Source organism: Homarus americanus, unplaced genomic scaffold, assembly GCF_018991925.1.
Source record: "Homarus americanus isolate GMGI-L3 unplaced genomic scaffold, GMGI_Hamer_2.0 scaffold47293, whole genome shotgun sequence".
Taxonomy (NCBI): Eukaryota; Metazoa; Arthropoda; class Malacostraca; order Decapoda; family Nephropidae; genus Homarus; species Homarus americanus.
This window is the reverse complement of record NW_024716859.1, coordinates 592,501-608,565: the sequence shown is the minus strand read 5'-3', so window position 1 is coordinate 608,565 and position 16,065 is coordinate 592,501. Positions and strand designations below refer to the sequence as shown.

Sequence of the window (16,065 nt, the reverse complement as noted above, 5' to 3'; positions counted from 1 at the left end):
ACTACCCAGTGTGGCATGTTGAGATTGTACTGGCTGAAAATGTTCTGAGCATGTGCAGTTCAGTCAAAATATCACTGAATGCTGCATGCTGAGAATGCCCTTCAAAATAAAAGATTAGTTTTGGTTAAGTTAAGTTAGGTGAGCTTTTGATCGAACTACTCATGCCCAGAACATTTTCAGCGCACTATATCTTAGCACGTGACGCTGGTATCCACAAATACTTCCAGCAGCACACACACTCCTTTGTTTATCATAACCCAAAACAGTTAATTCATGCCTAGTCAAGTCGCTCAGTACGTCATCCTAATACTAAAAATGCCTTGAACACAGACAGATCTTAAGTTAATAGCGAACAAAAGCAAATATATAACCTTGTTGCATTTAATCCACATAAACACAAACTCATGGTCACTTGAGACAGATCATAACCAGCTTCCCTTTTCATTCTGTAATATTCCCCATATACAGCACCACAAGTATATCAGCCAGCAATGTCAATATCCTTAGCCTTACTTTTATTAGAAACCTCTCCTTGAATTCATCACATCAACACTGCAAAGAATATATCGAAAAAGAATGTCTAACCTTTTCCAGCTCGTCTATACTTTACCTCTGAATAATTTCTTGTCCTTTAAAAATTATTTAGCATCAGTTACTCAGGTACTATTCATTAACTTCATCTAATCACTTATTATTTTCTTTACTATTTCCATGGTTAGTTTCCAAATGATGACCAATCCATTACTGTACATACTTTATCACTCCCATTTAAACCCCAGTTACATGTCATTTCCTTACAAGTGCCCTCTTCTCAAATTTTAACATTAACTTCCTTCAATTATCTTCTCAACAAAACAACTCCATTTCTTTTCTATTCAACTCCTAATAATTAAGAGCCCCCAACCCATCACCATTTAGTTAATTTCAGTCTCGGATGAATATGGTAAACGACATGGTAGTTACAGCAATCTATCAGAGAAATCAATACTACAGTAATATGGACCATAGAGGACCCGACCCTAAGGCAGACAAATGCACCAAGTCTGTAACAGTAATTGAGATTAATAATGGCATGTTTTATTTATGCAACCAACACAATGTATAGGCAAAAAATTAAACTACAAATATTGTATAAATTCTTTTCTGGGGGGGGTGTTATTGGAGCCAGTGTCAATATTCTCCCATGAAACTTAAGACTTGGCCTGGTTTATATGAAGCGAGATTCTCTACTCCGTTTCCCTCCATACTAATGGTAGGCCTTTACACACGAGCCAATGATGTTTGGATTGCTCTTTATTCTGGCAAGTTTCGTCCCCATGGCCATACCTGGCCTTTAACAAAGAAAAAAGAAATTAACAAAATGCTGGTACATGTAGTTTAATATTTGTCGAATATTTTATTTTTCCTGTGTGGTAAATTAGCATTCATAAAATTAACCTAACCTACGTAAACTTGAACATTATTATATAATTTAGGTACTGGTCTCACCATAAAAGGAACCCAAATACTATACTGTACTTGCTTCTAAAAAAAATAAGTTTCCCCAATATTTTGTGCAAGTAAACTTTTTATTTATTTTTTACTTTTATCCTCTTCACCACTGATCGGATTGCTAGCCGCTTGGGCTATCGGTTACGTCTCTTACGCACTGTTGGCAAGTACTGTGCATGCACTGGCTCCTGAATGTATCTGAACTTGCTTCAGTGTTGGTCACGTCTGGTCTTGAAAGAGCTCACACTCGGTGCAGTCACCACACTCTCTGGCAGATTGTTCCAGGAGTTCACAACTTTCACTCCGAAAAAGTTACCCCTCACAGTTATCCGGACTTGCGGCTTCTTTAACCTTGAGCTGTGTCCCCTTGTGGGGCGCGAGCGTCCGCCAGCTCCAGGTAAGGACACTCGACTGAGTAGTGTCCTCTGAGATGCTTGTACACCTCAATCAGGTCTCCCCTTGCCCGTCTGTACTATAAGCTAGGCAAGTTCAGGCGCTCCAATCTCTCCGGGGAGCTGAGGTGCCGCAGTGCAGGCACCAATCTGGTGGCCCTCCTTTGGACATTTTCAATAAGCTGACAGTCCCTAGCATATCTCGGGGACTAGACGGGATGACAGTACTCCAGGCGGGGAAGTACTTCACTTGAAGATCGTTATGAAGGACGGAACTTCTATATGTCTGAACGACCTTCTTATAAGACCTAATAACTTGGTTGCCTGGTTTACCTTCTTCGCGCAATGGCCCGAGAACTTCAGTTCATTGTCAACGTACACACCTAGGTCTTTTTCACATTCCGTATAAATTGATGCAGTCCCTTTGTCCCGTTGGGACATACTGTATGATATGCCTCCTTACCGTTGGTGCATGCATCCTCTTACACTTCGTGACATTGTCTCGGCAGCCATTTATTCCACCATTCTAGGTAAGGTTTTTCTATTCACCACTATTTGAAGTGAAGTATTTTGTGATAAATTATCTCATTAATATTTAGCTAATGTACCCGTTTTAGGTATATCTAGTGTTTGCTTACAACTTTCAATCAGGTATTTTACAGGTATATACAGTACTGGTATTATAGGAGGCTCGACAGGTACATCCTCAGGTTAATTGAGAACTATTTATCTATCAACATAATCAATGATGGTAGTTACCGGTAATATATAGATGTGGTGGGTTACAGTAGAATCTAGTACTTTTTTTAATTATAATTAATTTAATATTATCGTTGTTTATTGCAGTTGTTATTTAACTTAATGAAGTATTGTTTGGTTGACGTAAAACAAAGGCGCAATCTTACTTTATCGCCACAGGAAAAATCGATAAGCAATGATATCTCATAAGTCAACAAACAAAATATGTACTGGATTAATCCTTTCAAAATGGCCTAACTCTCTTGAATGCCCAAAGGATTCATTTATCACGATCAAAATCCAATATAAGTGCCAAGTAGGTGAATAAGGAGAGCAAGAGAGAGGGAGGGAGAGGTGACCACTACCTAAAACGTGTGGCAACCAAACCCTAGTACAGCAGATAACGATTTCTAACTAGTGCCTCTTATCACTGTTATACTAACCTTGTTCTCCGCCAACATACAGTAGACGTGTCTGTTAGCGCCACCAGTAGCTGTCTGTCTGGAACTCTCCTGTTACACAAATTCAATCAGTATTTCACAAGACTCCATCAAAACCGACAACAACAAGGTGTTTGTTTTTTCAGTCGACCCCTGCCAGTAAAAGACAAGATGGGGTGCTTCAGTAAATGCGGCTTGATACTGGTGAATTTCTTCGTTATAGTAAGTACCTGTAGTACCAAGGACAGTTATGTGTAAGCGAGTGAGTTTACTGTTATTAGGTAGTGCCAAGGATAACTGTGTGTACTTGGGCCAGTGATTTTTGTTATTAGTATCAAGGACAACTGTGTGTACGTGGGCGAGTAATTTTTGTTATTAGGTAGTGCTAAGGACAAATGTGTGTACGTGAGCGAGTTTACTGTTGTTATTAGGCAGTGCCAAGGACAATGACAGTGTACAACAGTCGTGTCGTGAAATTTGGTGAAAACTATGCCGAAGGACTAAATTTTGGTGCGCTTTACCTTGTGGTAGCCCCTCATAATGTTTCATGAGTTATATTTAATCTTTGGACAAAACCGCGACACGATTTATGTTTTTGATTGTACGTGAGTGAGTTTGAGTTAGTACCAAGGCCAACTGCGTACGTGAGTTTGTTACGAATACCAAGGACAACCTGCCTCTATACGAATTTGCTTCCAAGAAAAAGCCTAGTTGACTATTTAACCTGGTACCCTGTTGCCTGCTCCCAAATAGACTGTTAACAGGTAAATGAACAAAAAAAAAAATCGGTGTTTAAATACTGTACTGCGTATAAACTGTCTCCCAACACCAACATGAGGTGCCAGTATGATGCAACGAGCCATTATTGACCATACGTCGAATGGCGGTGTACGTAGATGACTTTTTTTTTCGTCTCGATAAATAATCAAACTGAATTGGCTATAATCACAAATAAAAAAAAGGAAAGATTATCATTGCTCTTGCCTAACTACTACGATCTTACTAATCATTGACATATATTGATTTCTAACACTACGAGTATTTACAAGACCATATATATTTAAAACGCACATTATATAATAATTTTAACAAGCGAATGAATATTTCTTTAACATGAGTATACAAAGCGAAAAATCATCCCCTCCCCCACTAGATGATTAGACACTCCAACTTATTTCACCGAAAGATTAGACATCACAGCTTATTTCACCATACGATTAACCACTCTAACCCCCCGCAGGTAACGTTAAAGTATTCAATGAGCTGGTGAAATAAGCTGGGGTGTCTAATCTTCAAGATGAATAAGCTGAGAGAGAAGGGGATTAATCATTGGGTATTTGGAAAGTGACGTCAGAGATCCATTAGAGAGGAAAGATGCTACTACATGAACCACGAAAACACAGATTCTCAAAAGTTTAGCAAGTTGCCTTCCAGAGATGTAAGAACGCACATTTTTGACTCGAAATTGCACTTGCATCTCGATTGTAACCTAACCAATCCTCACCTAGCCCAATCTACCTTACCTTATCTAATCTAACCTACCTCCTCCCCGAAAGTAGCGTCAGGGTGTTAAATCATCAGGTGAAATAAACTGGGGAGGCTAATCCTCACAAAATAAAAAATTACTTGAAATGTGAGGCTTTTGTCGTAATACTCTATCCAGTCACATACCATTTGGAGCTCTCTTAAGCTTGACGCCAAGTGCCAAATAGTGCCAAGTGCCCAATTATACCGAGAGTTCAATGATACAAAGTGCCCAATGGTACCGATTACCCAATGGTGCCGATTGCCATAACGATGACTACTACAACAGTACTATTTAGTAAAACACGTGTGACAACAGAGGTAAGGTCCATTTTCTATCTCTCTACCGGTGCCAACTATTTACCTGACATGCTTCTCCCACAGTGCCTGGTACACACTAACAGTGCTACAATGACCTCCACAGTGCCTGGGGCTATCAGTGGTAGGAGCAGCAGCCGCCGTCCTCAACCAAGACACCATATTCGGGGCACTGTTGACCAAGGAGTTCTACACACTACCAATCACTACCCTCATGATTGGCATTTTCATCACCTTGCTGGGGGTCCTTGGCTGCTGGGGCGCCATCAAAGAGAACTCCTGCTTGCTCATGACGGTCAGAACCAACCCTTGTTTTATTGATCAAGAAGAACAAAAATGACATTTAATTGCTAAAGGAGATGACAGCACCCCTTTCCACCCCTTTATTTTATTGTATCGCATCTGTTGCACGTTTTATTGCTCAAAACTGGATCAACAGCAACTCTTGTATTGCACACGAACTTTGCCAAATTGCAGTTTTATTCCCTGCAACAGCAAGAAGCACGACTCTCACCTGTCTCTTTCTTGATTGCAGTTTCAACACTATTCAATTATTGAATTATTCTACTTTAAATTCTTCCGATTATTTCGTAACTTAATGATATGACTTTCCTGCATTTATAACTTCAAATAAAATTACAGTAATTATATCAGGTTTTCACAGTCATATATAAACAACCAGGTGTCCACTGCACTTGCATGATCATTATAATTGTACATGGTGATTATATCATCCCTATACCACACAGTATACTATTGATAATTATACTTACAAATGTTCATTATACCACTACATGATCCTTATACCACTCACTATAACTCTACCGTGACCGCTACAGTACGCGGTGATCGTTTCGGTGCTGCTGATAGGTATGGTGGCCATCGGCATAGCTCTGATGGTGTTCATGTCTGGGTCTAGCGCCTACATAGTGTCTAACATGAAGAACATCTACAACCAATATGGCGAGGATGACAAAAAGCAACTGACAGCTGATCTCGACGCTCTCCAACACACGGTAGGTTGATATTTAAAGGGAATCTGTCTAACTACAGATTTCACGTAATTCCTAAAATGAGTAAAGGAGGATTTCACGTGCTGTCATTCCTAAAAATGTGTAACTTAGAACTTCACATAATTCTTGAAAGTGTTACAGGGAATCTCATATAATCCTAACCTCACCACACCACTCGTTTCCACCCTTAAAGACACCCTCACCAACAGACACACAGCCTGACCTCACTTAACCTAACCCCACGTCCCTCCTCCAGTTACACTGCTGCGGTATCAATGGCTATGAGGACTGGGCTCACTTCAAGTACGGGAATGGTGTTAATGTGGCTGACGGCTGCTGCAAGAACGATACCGAGGGATGCGGCCTCGGTGCCCTGCTGGACCCTCATGTGCGGGAGGAGGTGTACCAGGTCGGGTGCCTTAGCTTCATCACGGAGGCGTTCGGTGCTATCTCCATGATGTTGGCCGTCCTCACCATCATCCTGGCCAGCGTACAGGTGGGTGCCAGTGTTATCCAGGTAATTGCCAGTGTCATCCAGGTGAGTTATATCATCCGAATGAGTGCCAGTGTCATCCAGGTGAGTGTCAGTGTCATCCAGGTGAGTGTCAGTGTCATCCAGGTGAGTGTCAGTGTCATCCAGGTGAGTGTCAGTGTCATCCAGGTGAGTGCCAGTGTCATCCAGGTGAGTGCCAGTGTCATCCAAGTGAGTGTCAGAGATCAAAAATATCCCAAAATGAAAACAAAAATATGATTATGGCAATTAGTTCACAGTTTCAAAAGTTGTAATAGTTATAACAATTAGCATCTTAAATCCTTGTAATTCACGAATATTATAACTACATCTTAATTAACAGTACTAGCTATGAAAATTAATTAATACGTAAATAACAGGTAAGTAAATTTCCCTTGCTTTTCTCTCTCTCCCCCCCCCACAGCTGTTGAGCGTTATCTGGGCTTGTGTCCTGGCCCGGCGCTCCAACACGTATGAGCAGCTGTAGAAGATGACTACCTCTTAGTTACCCACTTTGGACTCGACCCATACCTTCAAGACGCCAACTTACGAATTCAGCAAGAAACTTCTTGCCACGACTTCAACCCAAATAGTTATCACTGCTTGGCGTCGGTATCGCTCTTTGACTTACAGCGTGTCTCATGCTAGATGCTTAAAAAGGCAGAGGGCAAGAATAGGTTTGCTCGCTTGGTCAGTCAGTCAGAGAATCAGTTTCTGAGACTTTTAACTTGTGTGAATCAATTTATGGATCATTTAACTAGTGTGTGTGTGTGTGTGTGTGTGTGTGTGTGTGTGTGTGTGTGTGTGTGTGTTTAACCTGTACAGTAAGCCAATGAGTCAGTCACAGTTGGCATTCAAAGAGCTGGCAAAAAATATATATATATAAAAATACTGTACAATATACTTTTGAAAATTAGAGGAAATTTGTAAACCATTTTTGTTTAATACTTAATGAAAATTTTGTTGATGTTTTGTTTCTCCACGGTAATAAATTATTTCTGCTTTCTGTCAACTTATCATTATCATCACCCTCCCTCTCTCTCTCTCACTACCACCCCATCCAACCCCTTCTCTCCTTCCATCCCTCCACCTTTACCACAACCCCTCTCCCTCCTTTCCCTCATGCACTAAAAATTCACCTTAACCCAAACTGATCCATCTTAAAGGTCAACTCCTTCATATAAGTCTTCCCTTATCTCCCTTTTCATCTCTCATTCTCTATCTCCCTTACTGTATCTCTCATTCTCTATCTCCCTTTTTGTCTCTCATTCTCTATCTCCCTTTTTGTCTCTCATTCTCTATCTCCCTTACTGTATCTCTCATTCTCTATCTCCCTTTTTGTCTCTCATTATCTATCTCCCTTTTCATCTCTCATTCTCTTATCTCCCTTTTAATCTAATGTTTTCTCTCCCTATTCTAAGTATTGTACTGTATTTTATAGAAGTACCTCTATTATACTCAATACTATATCATAAAGTAACATTATACCTTACATTTTATCATATACGTAGCTGAATATACCCTACGTAGTCTATATCATATCTGTATTACACCATATGTATACAATACAATACACTGTATATAGAATGTATATCAAACCCTGTACAATATCATACAAAATATATTATACTCAATATATAATCATTATTATATTACAGTAAATTCACAATATTATTCTACCGGTATATACAGTATTATACATTACACAATAATATTCAGGTATTGTATATCATATCCTATATTACGTATACTGTATTTAAAGTATTTATAAAGCTATATTACCGGTATATACTGCCCCATATAATTGTAAATAGATCAATTTACTTTCACCTCATTGTTGATATTACTGGGAAAAAATCTTGTCAATACCTCCTTAACCTAACCTTCACCCCATCCTAGAAAATACTAGGAAAAAAAAGGTTTATTATTACCTGATGATTAAACACCCATATGCTAACCTAACCCAAACGTTTATCACCAAGATGTTTTAATCATCAGGTGAAACAAACTGAAGGGTTCCTATTCTTTATGAAAACCAAAAAAAATAAAATAAATACATAAGTTCTACAGTAAATAACATTCATCTTCTTCATTAATTTCATTCAACATCTTAAATTTTGTCTTCATTCACTTAATTATACATGACAATTTTAATATTCACTTCTTATTTATATGCAGTAACTATTTCTCCCTGCCACATGTCCTTTCCCTACCCTTATCAGAGACACATTCAACTCACCCATTTCCTTCAACTGCCCATCACCATACAAGCCACACTGACCACACATACCTGAAAGAGCAGAAACAACGTATTAGTTTCATTTCTAGAATCAACTATAAACTTAATCTATTACAACACTTGTAGCTGATGATGTCGTATTACCATCATTTGACCTCTTTATGACCTAGCCAGCTATTGGTGACATCACATGACTTCTTCAGCACTCTATTCTTGTCCCTATGACCTTTTCTGAGTGACTGAAATGCTCTCTCTCTCTCCTCTTCCCTCTCCCTTTCTATAAAACCAATAACACAATACAGTAGACTCTTGCCATTCGCAGGTTTGCAATTTCGACGATTAGCGGGAAGCAGATGGCGGCTAGCTTGTGAGCCTTTTCCCGCAGCACAACGAGTCACTCCACGCAGCATCTCGTGTTGTACTTTCAAAACTTTAGTGTTTCTGTGTGAAATGGCCTCTAAAAGACTGCCTAGTGTCAGTGCTGTCAGTGCTAGTGGAGTGAAATGTAAAGTCAGTGATGACCCTGACAAAGAAAGTTTTATTATTAGATAAGCTAAAAAGAGGGGGCGAGTGCTGCCGTGGCTGGTCAGTTGTTTGGTATAAGTATACAGTAATGCACTAAGGTAATATAAGTTGTTATTCACGGTTTTACCAATTCGCGCCATTTCTTGGAACCTATTCCTCACGAATGGCAAGGGTCTACTGTACAACAGAAAAAGAAAATCAACAACCGTAAAAGTAAAAGAAGTCACCAACAGAGGATCTTCTGTTCAATACAGTATGTTTAACCTACAGTATGTAAATTATTTTGGCTAAAATATCCCAACAGACTTCCTCCCCCCAAAAAAATATTAATAATATAAAATAAAAAAATAAAATAAAATAAAATACAAACATTCTAATACTGTACTGTACTGTACAGATTTCTGATATCGGCGGATGTTGATGTCGTCTTATGACATAATGTATAATACAATAACAAATGGAAATACATGCTTAGTTAATAACATAAATCTGATTGTGCACTTTATTTAAAATATTTTACAGCACCTGTACAATATATAATACATACTGTATCTGTATACTGTACAAAACTAAGAAATACAAATAACAACTGGCAATGCAGCATGCACATTGTTCCTAGTATGTACGGTATCCAAATAAGTTTTCAGTAAGTCATAACTCACCCTGGCTGTAGATCAATTGAAACGTTAAAGTACAGTAACAAAACTTTATATACACTCTTATACAGTAACGGGAAATAGAGAAAAAATAATACTTTGTCCTATACAGTCAACCCTCGCTTTACGCGGTCCTACTTTACGCGTTTCCACGTTTACGGCGGTACCCTGCCGAACACGGAATGCTCACTTTCCGCGGTGTGTGTACCCTTTTACGCGGAGAGCGGCGCGAGCAGGGTGCGCACAAGGTCGCCCAGTCATCAAAACATTACCGAGTTCTTCACCCACCACAGCCGGCCCAAGTCAGTGATAGTGAGGATATGGACTTATATGGACTTTTTTGACAAAGAGGCCCTGCAAGCCTCTGTGGTGGATAGTGATACAATTGATACAGGTGAAGGCCAATAATCTGCCCTCTGCCTCGGAACCAACCCCCATCCCCGTGTGCCCAGCCATCTTTTCTACTAATGTAAGTGTTAAAAAACCTAATATTATTGATATTTCTCTTAATTATTAATTGTGTGTGCATACCATCATAAAATTAAGAAGTTATTTTTACTACAACGTAGGTATTGTGTCTGAAAAAGTGGAGTTTGGGGGTCGGCCCGGTCTCTATTTCAATTAATCCCATATGTTATGTTGTTCACTTTACGCGGGCCGCCGTGGGTTCAATTGACCGCGTAAAGTGAGGGTTCACTGTAGTGTTTCTATCAGAAATTGAATATAGTACAGTACAGTACTGTATTTAGAATTATTATTTTTATTTCACTTAATGTAAACCTAACAACACATCAAGAGGAAAAACAAAGGAACCTATCCAAACCAAACATGAAGTCAAAAAGTCATAAAAACTTGAAAAATACATGTACGCACTGTACATATTTCAGATGAACACGCGAGTAAGTGCATCCACGCGAGTACCATGTAATTATTGATCACTGTGTACATTATTGATCATTGTGTACATTATTGATCATTGTGTACATTATTGATCAGTGTACATTATTGATCACTGTGTACATTATTGATCACTGTGTACATCATTGATCACTGTGTACATCATTGATCACTGTGTACATCATTGATCACTGTGTACATCATTGATCACTGTGTACATTACTGATCACTGTGTACATTATTGATCACTGTGTACATTATTGATCACTGTGTACATTATTGATCACTGTATATTATTGATCACTATGTACATTATTGATCGCTGTGTACATTATTGATCACTGTATATTATTGATCACTGTATATTATTGATCAATATGTACAGTACATTATTGATCACTATGTACATTATTGATCACTGTATATTATTGATCACTATGTACATTATTGATCACTGTGTACATTATTGATCACTGTATATTATTGATCACTGTATATTATTGATCAATATGTACAGTACATTATTGATCACTGTGTACATTATTGATCACTGTGTACATTATTGATCACTGTATATTATTGATCACTATGTACATTATTGATCACTATGTACATTATTGATCACTGTGTACATTATTGATCACTGTGTACATTATTGATCACTATGTACATTACTGATCGCTGTGTACATTATTGATCACTGTATATTATTGATCACTATGTACATTACTGATCGCTGTGTACATTATTGATCACTGTATATTATTGATCACTATGTACATTATTGATCACTGTGTACATTATCGATCACTGTGTACATTATTGATCACTTGTACATTATTGATCGCTGTGTACATTATCGATCACTGTGTACATTATTGATCACTGTGCAACGCTGTTATTGTTATGACTTTCACGGGTTATTGAGCATGTACTGTATGGACTTGGACAGTTCATATACCGTGTACTGCTACTGGGTATATGTAAAGTGAGTGAACTTTGTGATAATGTCAGGTGCCCATCACCAACTTCTTCAAGCCAAAGTAAGAGCCAACGACGCCACAGTCATCACTCACACACCCAGCAGCCCCTTCCACCTCAGGCATCATCCACTTCAAGCCTAAAGCTCTCACCTTGCCACCCACCCGAGACAGTATGGACTTCCCAGCCTTATTTTCTGACTCTGAGTGACGTGTCGGCCCTTAGTCCTTCAGCCTCGGAGAAGACACAAGATGACTTTGCTTCTGATGTGGACTTGGCGAATGTTGCTTTATTGCAGTTTATTATTATAGCAAATCCAACTAATTTTCCTTCGTTTTGCCATTTAACAATCGTTTCACCCCACAAGAGACGACTGGGAGATCCCCATGGCTCACAGATCAGCCTCACACATTCTGAGTGCTACTGGGTGGTAAGTTGGTGATTAGGCAATAAAATTACGTGCCATCTCCATGTATATTAATCTTCATTACCCCTGGTTTAAAATATTACTTCTCATTATCCATGGTTTAAGATATTACTTCTCACTATCCCTGGTTTAAGATATTACTTCTCATTATCCCTGGTTTAACAATCATTTTGCTTAATGATGTTTTTCAGGAACGCATCCCAATCGATAAACAAGGGATACCTGTACTGTATACTGTATATTGTATTATATTTATGCATTTTAACTGTAAATTATTCATGGTCTAGCTGCACTATTTCTAAAAAAAAATTGTAATATAAAGTCTTGTCTAAACATTCACCAAAAACTCAATTTGTTTTAGAATTTACTCAAGACGTAAAAAAAAATAACCAATTCCTATTTAGTAAGACATTCTAAAAATATTTTTCATTAAAAACAGTAAAATAACACAATTATAATTCACTAATATATAACTCCACTATGAAACCAACACCCATTTAACTCTATACATTCCCTAACTATAAGGTATATGGAGCTGATGCAAAAGTATGATTATTATACCATAAGAATGATTATTACACCATAAGAATGATTATTATACCACAAGAATGATTATTATACCATAAGAACGATTATTATACCATAAAAATGATTATTATACCATAAGAACGATTATTATACCATAAGAATGATTATTACACCATAAGAATGATTATTATACCATAAGAATGATTATTATACCATAAGAACGATTATTATACCATAAGAATGATTATTATATCATAAGAACGATTATTATACCATAAGAATGATTATTATACCATAAGAACGATTATTATAACATAAGAATGATTATTATACCATAAGAACGATTATTATACCAGTGTGGAGGGAGGAAGAAGAGAAGGAGTAGTGGAGAGGAGAAAGAAAGGCGAGATAAAAACAAACAATAGATTAATATCTCAACTCCAGTGACACACAAAACCCTGTCAAAGTTTGCGTTCGAATCCTATCCTTAACCTCACACAACATCTATTATATATTCACCGTATAAAAGAACACAATAAATCACGAAATTAATTCATATAAAAAATTCAGAACAATTTTTTTTTTATTTATAGGGCTAGTAAATAAATGAATGATATCGGACAGGTGAAGCCGAAGCCGAGGGCGAAGTATAGCATTCGGACAATGTTGACAGATGCGCTTACCTTAAAATGCCGAATTTCCTTACGGGTTTTCTTTCTTCTTAATCGCAATTTTCTCTCCTTTATCGCCATCTTGCACCACTAGTAGATATCACCACGACATGAAAAGTATCCAAAGTACATCCACACGGCGCAAAAAGTACTCTTATTAATCCAAATTGGCACTAAAACGTACTCAATATCACACCACAACACAGTACACACTTTAAAATTGTTAATTTACGCGTCCATCACAACACAAATTACGAAAAATCCTCATGAAAGATCAAACTTAATCAGCAGGTGAGAGGAGTGACCCACACGTCCGACCCTTACAAGGTGTGAAGATCCTCTGATACTACGACGCCTCACCAGTTGAATTGAAGTCTCACTCAACAAACAGGTCGTTTGTAATTGCCCAAATACCACTTAACGGCTTAACCATGTACAATACCTCATTCTCTTCCTTCAATAACTTATACTAAATTCTTAAGTATATCCCGACTGGCATCATCTAAAGAATCGTCACCCCAAAGTTAGGCAGGGTGACGATTCTTCAGGTGAGACAACCTTGGGTGACAATTCTAAAGGTTGATACTCTGGGGTGATTATTCTTCAGGTGATCCTCCTGTCACTGGTAGAGCTGAATCACAGAAAACGAAGCCAACAACGTATCAGAGAGAACGGAGGTTGACGCAGCGTTTGGAGGGGAGCCTTAATCAATTTTTCACTGATACTCCTTGTTATTACTTAATGGTATATTGTACTGATGAAGGGTTTTACTCTATGATGTTAATAACACTTACACATTAAAGTCATGTTAGTGATGTGAACTCTATTGATTTATTTGTACTATTACCGGTATTTTATTAAGAAAAAGTATGAGGTAGTGATTTTACGGTACATATAGAGATCGTACACACGCGCACACACACACACACACACACACACACACACACACACACACACACACACACACACACACACACACGCGCACACACACACACACACACACACAAAACTTAGCCAATCTAATTACCATAAACATGTCACTTGGGTGTTGCAAACTCTTAGTGCCCCGAAAAACACACACAGGGATACTTGGCACTTAAGTTTTGGAGGGTGGGAAGGGTGAGGGTGGGAGGGGTGAAGGGAGAAGAGGGTGGGAGGGGTGAAGGTGGGAGGGGTGAAGGGAGAAGAGAGTAGGGAGAAGAACGAAATGTGAGGGTGGGGAAGGGAGAAGAGAGAGATGATGAGGGTGAGGGTAAAAAAAGAGAGGAAGGAGAGAGAGAGAGAGAGAGAGAGAGAGAGAGAGAGAGAGAGAGAGAGAGAGAGAGAGAGAGAAAAAAAAAATACGTCACTGATGAGGTACAGTGCCAGTGCCACTTTAAAAACATACACGGATCACTTGGCACTGTCTACTTTATACACATGTACACTTCAACGATCTGTATGTACGTCAACAATAAGAACTGTCAATGTTTATTTCATTATTAACCTTTGTGGTGTTTTATTATACGTTATTTCTATTTCTCTTTCATCGAATTTGTTTTAATTTTGTTTCGTTTGTTTCTGAATATTTACGAATCGTCTGAGTTTTGTTAAATTATCGTGTCCCCCAAAAAAATGAAGCCTTGGATCACCTGAAGATTAGACACCCAGGTTTATTTCACAGCCAAATGTTACTTAAAGTGGTTAGGTTAGGTTAGCGTAGGGGAGGTTAATCTTTGTGTGATTATTCATTTTTTTTACTACACACACACACACACACACACACACACACACACACACACACGTACCTACTTTCTCAAATACACACACAAAATGTATATGCCTTATCACGAGGACTCTCTCTCTCTCTCTCATTAATCCCCTCCACCATCCCCTTCACACAAGTGGAAACGACACTAATCCCCCACGTCTGACCTTTGAGTAACTGACAACTCCCAGTCACAACGCACGCTCCTGACAACAGACACTCCTGACAACAGACACTCCTGACAACAGACACTCCTGACAACAGACACTCCTGACAACAGACACTCCTGACAACACACCAGTTAATAAGGTAAGTGTAAAGATGATAATTCAAAATGGCCGCCAGACAGGTAAGAGAAAGCCTTTAAAGTACTCATTAATTATTCCTCCTCAGAAATTATTATAATGCTTTTAGCCCCGGTAATAATGCTCATGGTAATACCGCTTCTGGAATTGGCCGCTAGACTACTACGAAAAGCATTTACAACAGATATGAATATGCTCATTTAGAACTTATTATGATGCTTCTTTAACATGCTGTAATTATAATGCTGTGTTTAGACCTACAGCTGCAGGTAATTACATTTTAAAAGAATCTCACGGTGTCATAAATTCAAAATGGTCGACAGGAAGATAATTAAATGATAATTAAGACTAATAATTGTGACCTCAATAAGCTATTTTAAATGAAGGTCATTATAATAATACTCATTTTTTGGCGGTAACTGAATGCAAATAATGAATTCAAGAGGAAAATTTCTACCCAAAAATTCAAAATGGTCGCCAGATAAGTGAGGATAATACTTGATATGCGACTCATTAAGCTCCTTTGACCAGCAAGACTCTATAATACTCATGAACAATCGATAATAATACTCACATTTATTTACTTCCTCAGATAAAATACATTAAATAGTAAAATACCGACGTAAAATACCGACGTAAAATACCGACGTAAAATACCGACG

General features: G+C 38.2%; 1 protein-coding gene across 1 annotated transcript; it reads left to right on the top strand.

Annotated features, from left to right (window-relative positions):
* Window positions 1-3,041: 3,041 nt before the first annotated feature.
* LOC121858515 (CD63 antigen-like) lies at window positions 3,042-7,433 on the top strand. The gene is made up of 5 exons (XM_042354988.1): window positions 3,042-3,283; window positions 5,010-5,198; window positions 5,743-5,919; window positions 6,173-6,412; window positions 6,852-7,433. The coding sequence occupies exons 1-5, from the start codon at window positions 3,233-3,235 to the stop codon at window positions 6,912-6,914; spliced, it is 720 nt and encodes a 239-aa protein (XP_042210922.1). The 5' UTR covers window positions 3,042-3,232; the 3' UTR covers window positions 6,915-7,433.
* Window positions 7,434-16,065: the final 8,632 nt, after the last annotated feature.

Excerpts from the sequence above, each read along its gene's own strand:
- LOC121858515 (XM_042354988.1), top strand. The coding sequence starts at position 3,233 with ATGGGGTGCTTCAGTAAATGCGGCTTGATACTGGTGAATTTCTTCGTT. Across the intron at positions 3,284-5,009 it reads TGGTGAATTTCTTCGTTATA|TGCCTGGGGCTATCAGTGGT; the intron begins GTAAGTACCTGT and ends TGACCTCCACAG. Across the intron at positions 5,199-5,742 it reads ACTCCTGCTTGCTCATGACG|TACGCGGTGATCGTTTCGGT; the intron begins GTCAGAACCAAC and ends TGACCGCTACAG.